The sequence below is a fragment of the Pseudopodoces humilis genome, chromosome 5 (genome assembly GCF_049639895.1).
Source record: "Pseudopodoces humilis isolate 2021_Gansu_Grassland_sample_001 chromosome 5, ASM4963989v1, whole genome shotgun sequence".
NCBI lineage: Eukaryota > Metazoa > Chordata > Aves > Passeriformes > Paridae > Pseudopodoces > Pseudopodoces humilis.
This window is the reverse complement of record NC_142204.1, coordinates 25,540,029-25,557,166: the sequence shown is the minus strand read 5'-3', so window position 1 is coordinate 25,557,166 and position 17,138 is coordinate 25,540,029. Positions and strand designations below refer to the sequence as shown.

At 42.0% G+C, this 17,138-nt stretch overlaps 1 protein-coding gene across 6 annotated transcripts; it reads left to right on the top strand.

Annotated features, from left to right (window-relative positions):
* The first annotated feature begins 177 nt into the window (after positions 1–177).
* Positions 178–17,021, top strand: POLDIP3 (DNA polymerase delta interacting protein 3). Of its 6 annotated transcripts, none has more exons than XM_014256681.2 (9): positions 178–302; positions 3,592–3,979; positions 7,099–7,194; positions 8,778–8,873; positions 10,630–10,812; positions 11,673–11,750; positions 12,309–12,438; positions 13,303–13,369; positions 13,709–17,021. In XM_014256681.2, exons 1-9 carry the CDS (start codon positions 244–246, stop codon positions 13,881–13,883), a joined length of 1,272 nt encoding a protein of 423 aa, XP_014112156.1. In that variant the 5' UTR covers positions 178–243; the 3' UTR covers positions 13,884–17,021. The 6 variants fall into 6 exon arrangements, with proteins under 6 accessions (XP_014112156.1, XP_014112155.1, XP_005527745.1 ...); XM_014256680.2 differs by having other exon boundaries at positions 3,592–3,988; XM_005527688.3 differs by having other exon boundaries at positions 3,592–3,988; positions 7,096–7,194.
* Positions 17,022–17,138: the final 117 nt, after the last annotated feature.

The following is a 17,138-nucleotide window of genomic DNA, read 5'->3' as shown; positions in this document are numbered from 1 at the left end:
CCACCGCTTCTGTCCCCTTCCGCGCCGCGGAACCGCTGCCGCGGGCCGAACCGGGCCGCGACGTGCCGCGCAGTATGCAAATGAAAGGTCCGGGGGCCGCGGGGAGTTGTGGGGCGTCCCGTCGCAGCGGGCGGAGCCGGAGGCGGGGCCCGCCGCTCCTCTGGGGCGGGGCGAGGAGCGGAAGTCGTACGGTGTCACCTCCGGGGCTCGCTCGCTGCGTCTCATCGTTGGGACCGCGACAAGATGGCGGACCTGTCTCTGGACGAGCTCATACGGAAGCGCGGTGTGACGGTGAAGGGAAGGTGAGCGGTTGGGACGGCGAAGCAGCGCCTCGAGCCCGGCGGGCCCCGGCCGCTCTTCGTGTGTCCCCTCGGGTGGCTCCGCTCCACGGGCTGCGGGCCGCGGCTGCCTTGGCGCGGCCCGGCCCTGCTCCCGCCCTCGCGTTCCCATTGGCTGAGCCGCGGGGCTGCGGGGCCGCGCTGCGATGCGATTGGCGGCGGCGGCCGTCACTCAGGGCCGGGGCGGGGGTCGGGCCCCCATCTCGGCCCCAGTGCCTGGCGGTGCCCCGGTGGGGCAGGAACGCTCGCCGGCCCATCCCATCTCGGTCTTTACGGGATTCCTGGCGCCGTCTCTTGTCTCACTGAATCCTCCCAGTTGCCCTGTCCCCGCTGCCTCGTGCTTGTCCCCGCCGATTAACCCAGCCCTGCTCCCTGTAATGGGGTCGGCGGCCCTGAACCCCGTGGGTAACCGGGCTGCAGCTGGTCTCCCGGCAGTGCCCCGGGGTGCCCGGTGCCGCCGCGCTCCCGGGAGCGGCTCGGTGCATTGTGGGAGAGCCGCGGGAGCGCTGGTGCTGCTCGGGGAGCCGTAACCGACCGGGGCCGCCGGGCACCCGCGCGGGTGCGGCTGTCGGGGCTTCGGCTGCACCGCTGCCCGGGCTTCGGAAGGTGTCGACCCTCTAGCGTAGTTAGTGGTGCTCTGACAGATTGTTTGAAGTAGTTGAGAAGAAGCGGAGCATGTTGCAGATAAGAGCTGTGAGGTCAGATTATTTCTTTGCATGGCAGATGTTTCCAGTGTAGGCTGGGCCATTTACTGCCACAGTTGGCAGTTCTTACCTGGATTCTCCTTCGGTAGCTTTTCGTTTTCCCTTTTGCCATAGTCTCTTAATGTTTCTGAAGATCTATCTTGTCCCCCATCTCTGTTAGCTCAGTGTGCTCTTGCTTTGTTGGGGATTTGTTGTTGTTGTTGTTATTGCCGGTTTTTTATTAATTTATTGGTTTTTGTTTTTAACTCTGAATGTGTATACACTTACACGTCTAGAGTAATATTCTGAAAGTTATCTGCTAATACATACTACCAAACATTCAAACATATTTAAATCCTAGTCTAGACAAGGCCTTGGCTTTGTGCTTTCATTCATGTTATCCTGCATATTTGGAAGAGTCTTAGGCTGCTTACTATGCCCTAAGTACCTCCTTTATCCCTTTTCAAATCTCTCCTTAACTCTCATTTCTTTCAGAAATTCTTTCTGCTTTTTATTTTGCTGAGCAAAATGAACTGAATCCCTCTGTAGCACTGTAAGAATTGTTGTGCCCTGCACTCCTCTTGTATGTCATGTTTACTTCACTTTATAAATTCCTGAGGTAGCAAACTTGGCTTTGTGAAGGCTGGATAAACTGGATAAACTTAAATCATTATATTGATGCAGTTCAGTAGTCTAGATGAAATAACAGGAAAATTTTCACCTATGTACTAATGTACTAAAATGTACTGATGCATAACATATTCAAGCCAGAGCTTGGAATCCTGGAAAGTGAATTAGATGTTTGAGCTTTTATTTCAGGTGCTGTGGCACAAATACCTAAGCAGTTAATGCTCTTGTAGGGTAAGCAATTGTCTGTGAAAGAGAGTTGCTTATTAGAATAAAGACAAATCTTCACAAATGATGTAATCTTCAGTACAGTTTCTTAACCTATTACATTGGAATTTGTCATCAGCAGCCTTAACTAATCGTAGTTTAAATGCTGGTATGTACATTGCTGGTTTTACTTTGACCTCTCTCAGGAGCCTCTCATCCAGCCCTTTACAGTGCTTCAGCTAAATGCTTTCAACATGGCTAAATAATTTTTTTTTAAAATTGCAAGGAAGGTCTTGCTCTGTGTCTGTTGCTTTATAGGTACTGTTAGTCTTCTGTATTCTGGGTATATTTTCATAGATGGTCATAATAATCCTCCTGTTTCTTCTAGCTGGCTTGCTTTTGCTGTATGAGAGAGCAGCCATAGGACTCTTAGATAGGTAATAAAATGGGACTCAAGTCCCAGCTTTCCTGACATCTGGACACAAGAATGAAAGCGACAGAAGCAGAGGCTAAGTCTTTCATCTCTTGGTTGGGGTTTTTTTTAAAGATCTCTCCACTGAAAACACATGACTGTAAATAATGTGGAGGTTGTGCAGTTAGATCAGGAGATATTGATGTAAAGGTGTATGAAGAATTGAAATTACATCCTCATTTGATACTGTGATACTAACCTTTTGAGTATTACAACAAATTCTAGATATCTACTCTTAGACTTTATAAAACTGGGCAACACATTTCTGAAAGCAGATGAACACTGTAGCCCTCTATTCTGACTTTTAAAAAGTCAACAGCAAGAATTTTTTTTCTTGCTCTTTCTACTTTTTTTCTTTTTTTTTTTTTTTTTTTAATGCAAAGAAACCCAATGAAAAAAAAAACTTTAAAAATACTTATCAAAGGAACTCCATTAAAAAATAGATAAACTGGTTTTCTTCTTAGGGCAGTTTTTGAAAAAGTGTATCAGACCTGTAATAAGAAGGTAGTTCTAGCTTTCACCCTATATTATGCTGCTTTTTAGGAATACTTGTCTACAAGTACAAATACTGTAGTTTTAGAGGGCTGTTGTCTTTCTGTGCTCAGTATTGTGATAATGATGGGCTTAGAAAATAAAGGCCATCAAGTGCAGTAGTTCTTGTAGTAGATTAAAGAAGAGGCAGTTATGTTAAAAAGTAATTTGACCAATGACTGTTCTTGAATCTAATCAACCTTGAAACTGGTGGCTTTGAACTTAGATTGTTACTGGTGCTTGTACATCCTAAAATTCAAGCTGCTGTGCTCCCACAAATCTGAACTTGCTGCCCAAAATTCTTGAAATCATGTGTAGTTCCATGTTTCCTTCGTATCAGGATGTATCACTGTATTACAGATGATGCTTTAGCAGACCTGTTCAGTTGTAAAGCTAGAAAGTCTGTTCTTGTTCCTCTTTGTCTTCAAAGGTTTCCCCAGATTTTGTTTAAATGTACTTAGTACAGCTGAAATCAGACCCTTTAGTTTGTAAATGTGAGCTTAAGGATGGAGTTTGTAAAGTTCCTTAGCTGTTTATACAGAAAGTAAAATCCAGCATAAAACAGCTTAGGAGCTCTACTGTTGTATTTCGACATCCAACCAGAGTGGATTTCTGCACAGTAATAATGAACTTTTGTTTGCAGAAACACAAATACTTCTATTGACACTGTATCACATCTTATAATTCCTGAAACTTTTTTCTTTTTTTTTTTTTTTTTTTTTTTTCCTCCCAGACTTAACACAAGGCCGGTGTTTGGGGGTGTAAGATCTCGCATTGGGATCCAGCAAAACCTTCTGAATAGATCATCACCAGCTGTGAGCTTCCAGCGGACATTTGATGCCCGGCAGAAGATAGGACTCACTGACGCCCGGCACAAACTGGGGGTTAAAGATGCTCGAGAAAAACTGGTTCAAAAGGACGCTCGGTTCAAAATCAAAGGGAAGGTTCAGGATGCTCGAGAGATGTTGAATTCCCGTAAGCAGCAAAGTGTTGCTGCTGAAAAGGTGACCAAAGTGGTGGATGCCAGAGAGAAGATCAGCTTAAAAAGGAGCACTCCAGCTGTTATCAGCCCAGCTATGGGGACAGTAAATCCAGCCATGAAAATCACCAAAACTATCCAAGTAGGTGAAGTGAGTCACCTCTGAGCTTCTCAGTTACTCTACAGCAGTTCAGTAGACATGATAAGACAGTTCATAATATGTTCATATGGTTACAATAGAAGCAACAATGATACAGTTCATTCCAGCCTGTGGGGTAGGATTCTGATTCTTTTGTGTGTCCTTGCAGCTCTTTGGGACTTTCTGTAGAATCACACCTTGCATTTAAATTTTCATTTCAATTTTGGGCCCAAAAAGACTGAGGCAGAGCTCCTGTCAGCATTAAAGGAGACATCTTGAATGGTTAAGTAGTCTCTTTCCTACCTGAATGCAAACAAAATGATGCAGATTTTTTTTTGTTGTACTGCCCCTCTTTGCAAGTCTGATGCAGTGGATTGTCCTGTATAGATAACTGGTTTATCCTAGTGGTGGGATAACAGTTTAGAATATGCAGCTGTGTTTGTATCTAAGAAAATTTAAAATTCAATGAGCCATTCTACAGTTTTCTCTTTTTATACTTGTCTGGTTTTCAGGAAAGCCCTGACTTCCAGGGAGTTGCCTGATCACATGAAGCATTCCCGCTGAGGCTCAAGATTTATTTCAATTGTGTTATAATCACCCTGACCTGCTGGTTTCCTGGGCCAGTTTTCTGCTTTCACTTTGCAGCACAGCAACTTGATTCTTAGCTTCTCTGAGAAACAACTCCTGTTGAACTGTGTCTGTTAAGTACAATGGCTAGAATCAGAAGAGAAGATTGTTGTTCGAGTGGTTTTGCTCCTTACGTCTACAACCACATAACTGAGGTTCCTAACCTACCTCTTCCATTTTCATCCTCCCAAAAATGAGCATTGTGCTTACACATAGCAGTGTTCTATTGTCATCAGATTGAGAGCTTAAATGAGTCTGCTTTCTGTTCAGCTGTGGGTTTTGCTGAAGAACATCAAACATGTTTCTTCTGCAGATTAGCCTAGGAAGTTTCCCACTACTCTGCAGGTTTACTGCCAGGCTGATGTAAGAAAGAGAAAGGACTCCTGCGGCAGTAAGAGGGGCTAATCACAGAGCAGTAGAGCAGTCTGTTCAGCAGCCATTAATTAGGAGGGTGATTAGTACTCTTTGCTGTCCTTCTAAGCCAAATCACCAGCATCAGCCATGAGGAACAGACCATTTTCTACAAAGTTTCTAGGAATAAAAGTAGTTTCCAGAGACTTGGTGCAGTAGCTGTTTGTTCTAACCTGGTGTTTTGGGGGTTTTTTGTTACTTGGTTTGACCACTAGTATTTTCTATTTGTTAGACAACAAAGTGCAAGTGTCTTGGTTTAGGGCAAATTTGGGAGAAAACTTCAGAATGGGATTTTTTTAGAAAGTAAATTTAAACAGCTCTTTTTGCAACTGGTTTGGGAAAATATTTTAGTGGAGAAAAGTGGAAAAACTTTATTTAACAAGCAAAGTATCTACAAGCATAAAAAAAATGTACAGTATTAAACAATGAAACAGCTTGCTGTTTGAAGAGATGGCAAATTTAGAAAAGTCTTTTTTGTGGGGTGTAGCTTGGCTCACTCAGTCTCTTATCAGTCTTTCTAGTGCTGGAAAGTGCCGACACCCAGTTTTTGGTGGGCCACAGGTATGAGCTCTGGGTTTTCAGTCGAGAGTAGGTTTGAACAGATTTAAGAAAAAAGAAACAAAACACAGTCCAGGGAATTTTTCTGCCTCAGCTAGCTAAAAACTAACTAGAAACAAAGGAAAGCTCTGTCTTGCAGTCTGACTGCTGCAGGCAGCACAGTCCGGAGAAGCACGCAGGGGAGTGGGTGCTGTTTCTGAAAACAAACTGTGTGCTTCTTCTTTCCTCCCCTTTGCTCTCAAAACTAGTTTTAAAGGTGCAGAACTTAATATGTAGCGTAAACAGAACAGATGATTTGGGATACAAGCATCATAAAGTCCCCCCAGCACATTCCACCCCTTATCCCCATATCGTCAACTTATTACCAAAACTAATATATATTCTAACTCTACAAACACATGCATTATACATACATATATATGTACATATACACACACGAGGACAGTGACATTTAGCAAACAGTGATATTTATGCATGGAAACATATATATTTATATATAGGATATTATGGCAATTCAGACTGTAGACAGAGCCTTGCACATGAGCAATTATCTAAAAATGTTTTAAAATACTTGTACTGAAATTACAGATTGTCCCTGACCCTCCTATCTTCCCAAATGTGGAAGTAGAATCAAACTAGTATATCTTGATCCAAGGTTCAGCACACGGCTCTAAATGTGCTGTCCTGAAGTCTTGTTTCTTATAGAGAAGGAAATATCTTTGGAGCCAAAAAATGACTGTAGGTCTGCTGCTGTTCCTGTAAGATAGGTATCCTTTTTTCTGAATTGATTAGCAAATTGAAACGTGAGGTGCTATGGTCTAAGTAGCAGTCTAGAGAACATGCAAATCTGAAGATTTTACTACCTGTGTAGACTATTTTTGTAAGAATATCTATTCTTTAGTGGACAGCTTCCAGCTTTTTCAGAAAGCAGAAGGACAACATTTTTAAGGGTGTTGTTGCATGATTTCAGTTATCAATTAGTACAGCTGCATTCCCTAGCTACTTCTGTGGTGGTTTCCCTGTTTCGTGGTATAATGGACTGCAGAAGAGGCAGATACACTACCCTGTGCATTATTTTATTCCAGCTCTAGTGCTAACACTTCTCCTTTTGTTTGATGGAGATATGTATGTTTAGTTACCTGTAGCATGAAGGAAGAGATACTTACCCCATTTCTGACTTAGTCCATTCATGGTTTTGTATTGGCAGAAATGTAGAGCTAGTCGGTCCTGACAGGACTGAATTTATCTTCCCTTCCCAATAATCTTGGACTGAACCCTAAGTAATTTGATTCCTTTTCTTCCTGTGGCCTTAGATTTTAATTTAAGCGAAGCTGTCTCATGCTGACCATATCACAGGAAATACAGGTGTTACCTAAGAGCATATTGTGGTAATATATTTCAAAGCAGGAAGGTGAGTTTCATTTAAGTGATCTCAGGGTATTCAACTAAAGCTTTGATTTTCTGAAATGAGGACCTGATGGACTGTAGCACTTAATGCTTTGGTTCTTTATCTCTAACTGTAGCAGAAGGCCATTCCTGGACACTCTCATCCAGCAGTTCCTGGACACTCTCATCCAGCAGGAATGAGGATTAATGTGGTGAACAATCATACACATAAACAGGTGTGTACCTGCTCTGTACTTTGTTTGTTACCTTTGTCAAGGAAGAAAATCTGTCCATAAACATTGGCAGGTGCAAAGAAAACTCTTAAGTAGATTAGGAGAGTGGATGTGATTGTACATAGTCAAATGTGCTGCAGTGAGGTGGGAGAGGGTGATTTCCTGTGAAATCCCAGCTGTGGGCCACTGCTGGAATCCTGATAGGGAATGATGTTAATTAGCATTCTGATGTACTTCCAAAGTTCCCTTGGGCCTTATCAAGCAGATTTTGAGAAAGACCCTAGAGTACGGTCTTTCTGGAATCAGTTTTAAAGACCTTTGTCGTTGCCCGCATCCATTCAGCCACCTTACTACTTCGGGTGCTTTCAGAGAAAAATTGTAAGTTTTTATTACTTAAATTATTTTGTGCGTATACATGTAAAGTAATGCATGAAATACTGGAAAACTGGCATTCACAATATCATGTCAGGTGACTTTTTTGCCATGATTATAGTAACTTCAGCTATTTGTGTATCTTATCTTTATGCTGGCCTGCTACTCTGCTACCCTTACTTATCCCAGATGCTGTTGTTTAAGGAAGTGTCTTCGTTATTCTGACCTCATCACTGTAAAAGTGGAATCCATTTCATTTTGTCTCAAACTCAAGTCCATTGTCCTGATGCCTAGTGTTTTTCCCAGCTCTTTTATTTTCTCCACAATTCTCCTCTGTTCTCTGTCCATTTTTGGTTTGTTTTTTTTTTTTTTTCCCCTTTATAGCATTTCTGTAACTGGAACAACTTCCCTGTTTGTAAACCAGAATCTTGCTGACTATGACAACCCACTGATTTTGCAAGCTCTTACTGCTAATCCCTCCATTTTTCTTTACCTTTTTACTGAATCAATGGGAAGCTGTTTGCAGTTGTGATTTCTTATGTTCTGGGCACTGCTATATATGTCTAGACATTTTCTTCACGTTATTTAGAGTCAATGAAAAAACTGCTTGTGTAGTTGAGCAATACATGCTCAGTATTTTAAGGCAAGGCTGTGAGTGTTAAGTTGAACAGGAAAATTAATTATTCATTCAGTAATGCTCTTAGTGCAGTGTTTTCTAGGGCCAGATGGATATGTTCTGTATTAAGGAAAACAGGCTATTCAAAAGGAATGTTCAGTTTAGGTGTACTCAGGAGGAATTTGTTTAATTAAAAAAAAAAACAAACCAAACCCCAAACAAACAAAAAAGAATCCACCACACACTCCCAAACTAATTAAAAAATCACATGCACAGGCTTCAGCTGCAAAGGTAGGAGGGTGTTAGAAGACATTGAGGCTTTATTCCATTAATGTAGCTTCAGCAGTCCTAATGAGGTCCAGGAGCAGAAGAATCTGTATGTAATTTCAGTATATCTAGGGAAACAGTTCTAGTGTGGTGTTTTTGGAATGATAGTTTTCATAGTGATGTTTTGACATGGACTTGTATATCTAGAACTAAAATCCAGTGTAATCATGTTCATTAGCTGAAGATGGTTGAAGGCAGGAGAAAACTACCTATTTTTGAAATGTCTCAATGAAATCTACCTGCATGTAAACTATTACCTTCTTCACTTCAGGGTCTGTATGACGCAGAAGATGATGATGAAAGCGTCTCTCCCCTTCCTAGCAAACAGATGAAAATCACCACCACAAACAGTTTCCTGCACAACTCAGTAAGAGATCATCTGAACAGTCCCCACCATGCCATGCTCACATTGCATGGACACAGAGGCTGTGTCTTTACAGGGCTTATGTTCTTTTAAAATCTGTAAATGATGCTTTCTCCTCAAATATTTGCTCTTCACCCCACCCTTCCTTTGTGCCAATGCTTCTACTGGTTTTTTTGGAACAGAGTTCTTTTAGGGTAACAGCCAGAATGTGTGCTTTCTGCCCTGCTGGCAGATTCCTGCATCCTGGCTCTTGACTTTCGTCTTGTTGAGGAAGGGCACTGAACCTGTCTTGTTACTGTTTGAATAAACCAGCAAGAGAAGCTTTCTGCTGCTTCTGGAGACTGGAAATCAAAGCAGGAAATCTCTTGCTGTGCAAAAATCTTAGTAGGCATCTTGTTGGGTAGGACTGTTGCTCTGGAGTAGATGGAATTTCAGTACAGACAAATGTAAGATCCTGCTTTTGGCACGTGATGACCCTCTGCAGCTTAAACTGAGAACTGACTGGCTAGAAAGCAGCGTTCTGGGAAGGAGCCTGGGGGTCCTCCTGTGTGATCTGCTAAGAATGAATGAGTCGTGCATCCTTCCAGCAACAAAGGCCAGCTGTACATGTAGTGAAACCGTAGCCAGCAAATCATGGAAGATAATTATTCCTCTTTGACATTTTGAGAATGCATCTGGAATTCTTTGCCTATCTCGAGGCTCTGCAATACAAGAAAGACATGGCTGGAACCAGTAAGCAGGGTGGTCAGAGGGCTGCACCATGTTATGCATGAGGAGTGGCTGTGAAGTCTGTAGTGAGATCCATCCACACTCACTGCTTGGAAAGGGCAAAGAGAGTGGACAGGACTGCCTGGAAAAGGCAAAGCCCAGATCCTTTTCAGGATAGACCATGGAGAAGACTAATAAAAGTGCTGCAGCAAAATAAATTCTCGTTGGTGAAATTATCACAGTATTGATCAGCATCTGGCACAGCGACCCAAAGAGGTTGTGCAGTCATCATTCTTGAATATTCAGTGCTTAGCTGGATAAGACCCTTGCCAACCTAATGTGTCTTTGAAGTTAGCCCTGGCATAGGTTTAGGCTAAGTTATTCTCTGGTTTCAGAAAAGCAAATTCATGTGGTTTTACCATCACGCAGGCACTGTAGTGCAGTGATTACCCCAGGAATTTATTTCCTCATGTAGGTATTCAGAATAGAGCTTCAGGCTATTTGTGATTCTCAGATAATCTTATGAGGGTTTTTTGAGGAGTAAATTTGTTCTTTGCAGTGTTCACAGCAGCTTCCAAGCACAAGTTTTAGTCTGGCTTTAAACTCACATATTTCAGCCTAAGTTCCATGTCTTTGTGTGCCCTAACTTGGTGATTGTGAGGAATTACTGCTTTTTGTTCTGGGGCTTCTCCATCTTACTGTTAATGAGCAATCTTTGTGAACACTTTGTAAAGTACTTGAAAATCTTCAGATGAAAGGAGCTTTTCAAATTCAGATTACATTGTTAAAGTTTATTTAAGAAAAGTATGAAACTAAAAAGTGCCTATGAGAGAAGCACTCTTTCTGGATAAACATACCTTTTTATGTTAAACTTTTCACTTATTTTTTTCTCAGAGACTTTTGAAAGTCTCCAGCACTGTAGTGGTTTTGACACTGGGAAGGGCATGCTTTTCTTAGTGCATACTAGTAATACTCTGGTGGTGGTGCTTGAAGAAATGTGATGGCTTTTGTAGGCTGCAGCTCTGAGATACTTCCTTTTTTCTTCCTGTAGACTGGTCTGAGCAGCAATAAATTCTCTCTGTCCAAGACTGTTCCCCTGACTAAAGTGGTCCAGAACGATACATACACAGCTCCACCTGCACCTCCCCCTCCTATGCGGACAAAGGCCTTGACAAACATGTCCCGGACCTTAGTGACAAAGGAAGAGCCTCCGAAAGAGCCAGCACCTGTTGAGGTGAGCTCAGGGAAGGGGAAAATGCAGTTTATAGAAGTCTCTGAAACATCTGAAACTTGCTGTTCATTGGACATTTGAGCAGCCTATTTCTGCCTGCCTTGCACCATTTTTTCTGGGACATCATCAAGGTTATTCTGATAACTGCAGTCCATGTCCCAAGAATTTGAAACTAGTCTAAACATCCTTTCCCTGCACATGGTCCTGGAGGAATCTATATTATGGGGAGATGGCAGTTGTTGTTTGGACACTTCTTGGTGCCCTTCATGTCCCCAGGAGTAGTGTTTTAACACTATTTGATAGGTTGTATGTTGACTGCAGGTAGCAAGGAGAAAAATGAGTTCTTCCAAAGGTACACATTCTCATGTACACATGAGACCTCCCAGGCAATTTGTAGACAGCCTACCTGGAATTGCTTTGCCAAACTGCCTGATGTTGGGTACAAGTAGCCCACTATGTGTTCCTAGGTGTGTTGAGTTTAGCATGCTCCTGAGAGGCTGGAGCTGTATTTTGGGGTTTTCTTGCTGGTGTAGAGTACAACAGAGACAGGCTGTTAAAAGTGTGGGCATGACCAGAGAGTACTGGGTATGCAGATTAAGTTAGTGTTGTTCTTGGGAATAAGAGTGGAAAAGTTCCTTCAGAGAGAAACTAGCATGGAAAAGGAGCTCTTTTTTGCCATCAGAAGAGCTGGGCTTCAGTAAACATTGATATTTCCCATTACTAGCTGTAGCTCTCTCCTTTGTGTGTTTGTACAGAAATTTCCAGACATACCCTTAGTGACTTTTTATTGCTTTCTCTGCTGTGCTATATTGTGTGCTGTATTTCTGACCTTTTCCATGTGATGCATTTGTTTGTGTTGGCAGCTGGCATTCAGTCCTTTGGAAGGCACAAAGATGACCGTAAATAATCTGCATCCTCGAGTTACAGAAGAAGATATTGTTGTGAGTATTGCTCGCTGCCAGACTGTGCATGAGTGACACTTCCTTTCCTTATTCTTCCTCTTTTGATAAATCACTTGATCTATGCAGTGAAGAGGGGTGTGATGTGGGTCTACTGTCTGTGCAAAAACTTCCAGGGTTCCTGATTGATTGGGGTTTGTTTACACTTTTTTTTAAAAAAAACACGTACTTAAGAACATGGGACAAAATACCACAGAGTATATTGAGATACCTGACATCACTTAGAAGAAGAGTTCATGCCAAGTGATTCTTCTACCCAAACTTATGCCCCCGTCCAAATTATCTAGGGGCTTCCATTCTCACCGGGCTGAGCATGAATCTGGTCTTCCCGTGTGAAAAACATTATTGGGTACTGGCCCTAAACTTCCTTGCTTGTGTAGTCTCTGCTAATGGTGCCAAGTACTTACACCATAACAAACGCGGTAAGAAAAGTGTCCAGATCCTATCAGGTATTTAATAAGCAGGATGGGTGTTGTGATGAAGTGAATAAACCCTTCTCATGGCCTTTGGTGTGACCATGGACTGACTCTCTGCCCTCAGGAGTTATTCTGTGTGTGTGGCGCTCTGAAGCGAGCCAGGCTGGTGCACCCTGGAGTGGCTGAGGTAGTATTTGTGAAGAAAGAAGATGCTATCACAGCATATAAGAAATACAACAACAGGTGCTTAGATGGTAAGTTTGATGCCAGAGTTGCATGTATGATAAATAAATCAAGAATGACTTGATCACCTGACTGGAAGGTTTAAAAGCATCTTAGATGCTAATATGCTGGCAAGTGAGAAATACCAGAAAATCATTTCAAGAGCTAGATTAAGATACTAATTGCTGTGTAACTAGCTGAATATATGCACAGATTATTTAAATGAAATAAAAAGCCCACCCGCATTTTCCTAGAAAATGAAGGTTCAGAGCTGGAGGCAGGGTCCTGATCGGTCTGAGTCTGGTCTAACTTTCAAATGAAATTTCTTGTGTTTGTAATTTGGTATTAAGAGCTGGGTAGTCCTTAGGAAGGCTTTACCTGCTTACAGAGCTGCTTGCAAAGTACAAGTAAAACTAGTATTTGCAATAGTTCCAGGGTGTACTCAGAGACCTTTTGAACTGGATTTGTAAAACAGTATCAGATTCTCCATAAACTTTCAGTAATGCAATTTTATTTTTTTTAACCATGTTAAACTGAAATTATTGTTGAACTGTTAATTTTTAGCTGGAAATAGGTGTTTTTTCTTTCTTTAGATGAGTGACATGTTATGGAAGTCAGATGAGGAGCAGACAGCTAAGACTGGGAGATCCTCTTGTGTCTCTGCTAAGGGCTTTATACTTCAGTGCAACTTGTTAATTAGTATGATTCTTCATACAGTACTGACTGTTTCAGTGGGTCTTCTGTTGCTCTGATTCTGCAACAAGAGATTTATCAGCTGTTTTTTCTCATGTTTCCCCAGCTTGTAGAACGCTATTGCTTGCACTGTTGTGTGATGTTTCAAGGATCTTGCCTTACACCAATTCTGATAGAATGTTTTGTATTTTGGTTTTATTTAGGTCAACCAATGAAATGCAATCTTCATATGAATGGGAATGTCATCACCTCAGACCAGCCTATATTGCTGTAAGTGTCCTTCAGTGGGGAAAAGGTCCAAACGCTTTTGCAGGTTCTATTTTGAGAATTGTTGTCCCATGAATTTTCTTTCTCTCCCCTTCTGTGGTACAATATGATGAGTGGAGTGCAACATAGCTTGACTACCTAGTGTTCTCAGCCCTGAGGCACAAAAATAGTCTGAAATGAGGACGTTTTCTTGTGAGAAAAGCATATTTAGAACCTTTATCTCTGATATTGGTAAGGGGCAAATACTGGTAATAGTAAATACAGACACAATGTTAAAAGTTATTTATCATAAGGAGAGGTTAAATACTGCCTTTTGTAGTAATTTTTTTTTTAATTCTCCAGCCGACTGAGTGATACCCCTTCAGTGAAGAAGGAAGGGGAACCACGCCGGTCAAGTGCAAGCGCCTCCTCAAATCCCCCAGCTGAAGTGGACCCTGAAACTATCTTGAAGGCACTCTTTAAATCCTCAGGGGTCTCTGCCTCTGTGCAGCCCACAGAATTCAAAATTAAACTCTGAGAGGGGGGAGCAAGCAGTGGACTGGAAAACTCATATAAGTTGGGGGATGAGGAAAGTGCAGGAGTGCAGATGTTATTTGCATTTGCCTATCCTGAAATTTTTTGTTTTCTATGATCGCTACCTTACTGTACAATAGTGTTTTCTCTTGTGTGTGTACTTTCTGTTTTCATAGTTGGAGTTTTCTTCCATGATTTTTTTTCCCAAGAAAATAACCTCCCCCTTCTGCCAGTAATGTATTACCAAGCATATACCATGTAACTCCATCCTTTACTCCAAAGCCCCCGGTGGCCATTAAAAGTGCACATAGACTTCGAGGGAAGGAGTGGTGATCTCCTTCTCTTTTCTTCTGACTGACCTTTAACTAAAAGGTGCATCTCCTTGATTGTCCACAGGCAAGAGCACCACGTTGTTTCTGAAGTTGCTGCGCTGGGTGCACAGGCAGGTTGGGCTCCATCCAGAAAGGACTTGTATGCATTTGGTGGCATAACTCTTCCTTCTGGCTGTTGGACACTTTCCTGCTCAGCAGTTGGGACACTGAGACGAAGCAGGAAAAGCTGAGCTGCCAGCAGTGTGTGCCAACAGAGGCATCAGGCAGAAAGGACATATGCACAAGTGCACCAGACATTGTGCTATGGGCAGGGGTGTTTCAACTCTGGTAGTGCTGGAGGGTTGTTCTGGCACTTGTATAAGGAATATTTGTACTCTGGAGGGTCAGGCTCAGTTGCTCTCCTCTTTCTGGACTGAAAAATTAAGAACCAGTCATGCTCAGAGGTAGAAGAAACCCAGCTGTTTGACTCCCATTAGACTAAATTGCCTCCTGCTGCTGATGCATGGACATGAGTTTCTTTCTTGCCTTCTAACTCAGCCAGTCTCCTATAAAATGGAAGGACCTGGGAGCCTTTTCAGATCCTAATATACACAAAGTTTTGTGTCTGAGAACTCGTTTCTTTGAGAGATGCTATTTGGGCATTGTTTGGCTGCTGTGCAGTTATGCTGCTGGCATGCCTGGATTTGGAGGATGATTCCTGCAGTGTGTGGCTTCAGGGAGAGGTTTAGGAGCAGAGGGCAGTTAGTGCTGTGTAAGGAGCACAGGAGAAGAGCGTCAAGTCCGGTGCAGGGCGGCGAGGATGTGGCGTGGGCCAGCGAGTGTGTGTGACAGGCCACTAGGTGGCACTTCCAGTACTTCTCATTGTTTGTCCTGCATTGGCGCCTTGGATGTTCAAAGTCCCAGTGGGTCCACTCGTTTGTGTTTGTTCAAATCGTATTGGAAGAGACGAAAGCTGAGAGCAACTTCCAGAATCTGGTTGGGGTTTGAACTTGATCCTACTAGGTGGGAGACTAACCTAATCCATTTTGTTCAGCTCGCTGAGTAGCTTCTGTAAGTTCAGACTCCGTTTCTTGGACAACCCCATGTTTCTTTTGCTTTCTTGTTCTGTAAGAACTCTTTCTTCTATCTAGCTTGTGCAGACCATTCCTCTATCTCACTGTATCCCTTTTAGCCATGGAAATAATAAGGACTTGGCAGGACTTGTTTTTCTGGAGTACTCTTTGGTTTGAAGGCCAGTGACGCCATGATTGGTAGGGTGCTTCATGTGAACAGCAGATGTTTGTAGGGGAGAGGACCTAAGACAGCTATTGTTCTCCTTTTTTAGATTGCCCACCAAATACCTGTGTTTTAATAAAAAAAAAAGGGGGGGGGAGGAGGAGGAAACATTAGGGGTTGGAGAAGATAATGTATTACCTGTTTCTGAATAAACGTTTGTTATACAGAGTGGATTCTAAGCCTTTTTAGATGATGTGAAGCAACTAAAATTAAGTGGTAATATTCCAATATTGAGTCAATCGTGCTTTCTAGGTGAACATAGAAATTTCAAAACTGATAATGTGATGAAGAGCAAGAGGAGCTTATGGGTGAGAGAACTGTTACTCCTCCACCTTTTAATCTGGATCATAGAAATTAGCAGCTGACTCTTGCTACTAAATTGAAGCCATTTGTGTCCATGTAATTCAAATTCTCTTTTTACAGGAAAAAAAAAAGCGGCCTTTGTTACTGACAACGTAGTAATTTAAACAGTAATTTTATAGCAAAAACGGCTCTGAAATCAGGGTACCTGTTCTAAGTGAGGTGGGATACTTTCATTACCAGGTAGACAGAAAGCTGTGTAAATGTGAAGACACGTATTGCGAGTGCATCTCTCGCCTCTTCTGAAAGAATGGGGAGACTCAAGGATCTTGTAAATTAATAGATTCATGTCCTTTGGAGAAGCCAAATAGCAAGATGCATTTTAACTTACTGTTAAATTCTGCATTATGTTTAGGTTATCTCAGAGTTTTGATGGCATTGATGTACTTCCTTGGAAGAACTACTTTTTGCTCTGTTCCATAGCTCTGTTGTCTATGGCAGCATATTCTTACTTTTTACAAATTGGTGAATGAAGTGGTTGTCCAAACACCACTCCATGGCTTGTCTTAGAGCAGTGTCTTGGTGTACACTGGTATTCTGGTCTTGGTCAGCTCTTTAATGCACCATTGCATGGCTTCTTAATCAAAAGTGTTTATTGCCAGTCCTTTTCAGGTAGTTCACCTTGGCTCTCCAGTTTCTTATGGACATCCTGCAATTGTCATGCTAATCATGATTTCGAACCTACCACCTTCTGTCTACATTAATCCTCATGCAACATGGTTATATCTTTGTGTTTGGGTTTTGGTTTTTTTTTCCTTCTGGTCTGATAGAATTTACGAACTTCCATATGAAATACTAATGGTCTGCACTCTGAATTAATGTGCATTAATTTAGACATTAAATTGCCTGGCCGGGACAGGTGGTAGGTTATTTGTAACGGTGTTTATTTTGTTTGTTTTGGGTTTCTTTTATTTCAAAAATGTGAGGACTTTTGAAATGCTGCCACAATGTGCAAGTTTGGTGTGTTTTCATGGCTCTTGCATGTACCTTCCAATAATGTTCATTAACTTGATATTTGGTTGGATCAACCCTCCATATCATGTCATATTTTGTCACCTCCTACATTAATCTCGCTTCAGTATTTTTGAAATGGTCCTGTCTTCCATTACGAATTTGTCTGTAAAGGTTTTTTTGTTTTTGTTTTTTTTTTAATTAACAACAGTCTTTAAAAGCAATTGCCTTTGAATGTTTCTACATCTCTTTAAGATCTACTTGCCTCTCTCAGATTAAGGACAGTGCCTGAGTTTTACACTGTTTTTACAAAAACATGAACTCAACCCCGGGGCTGCGGC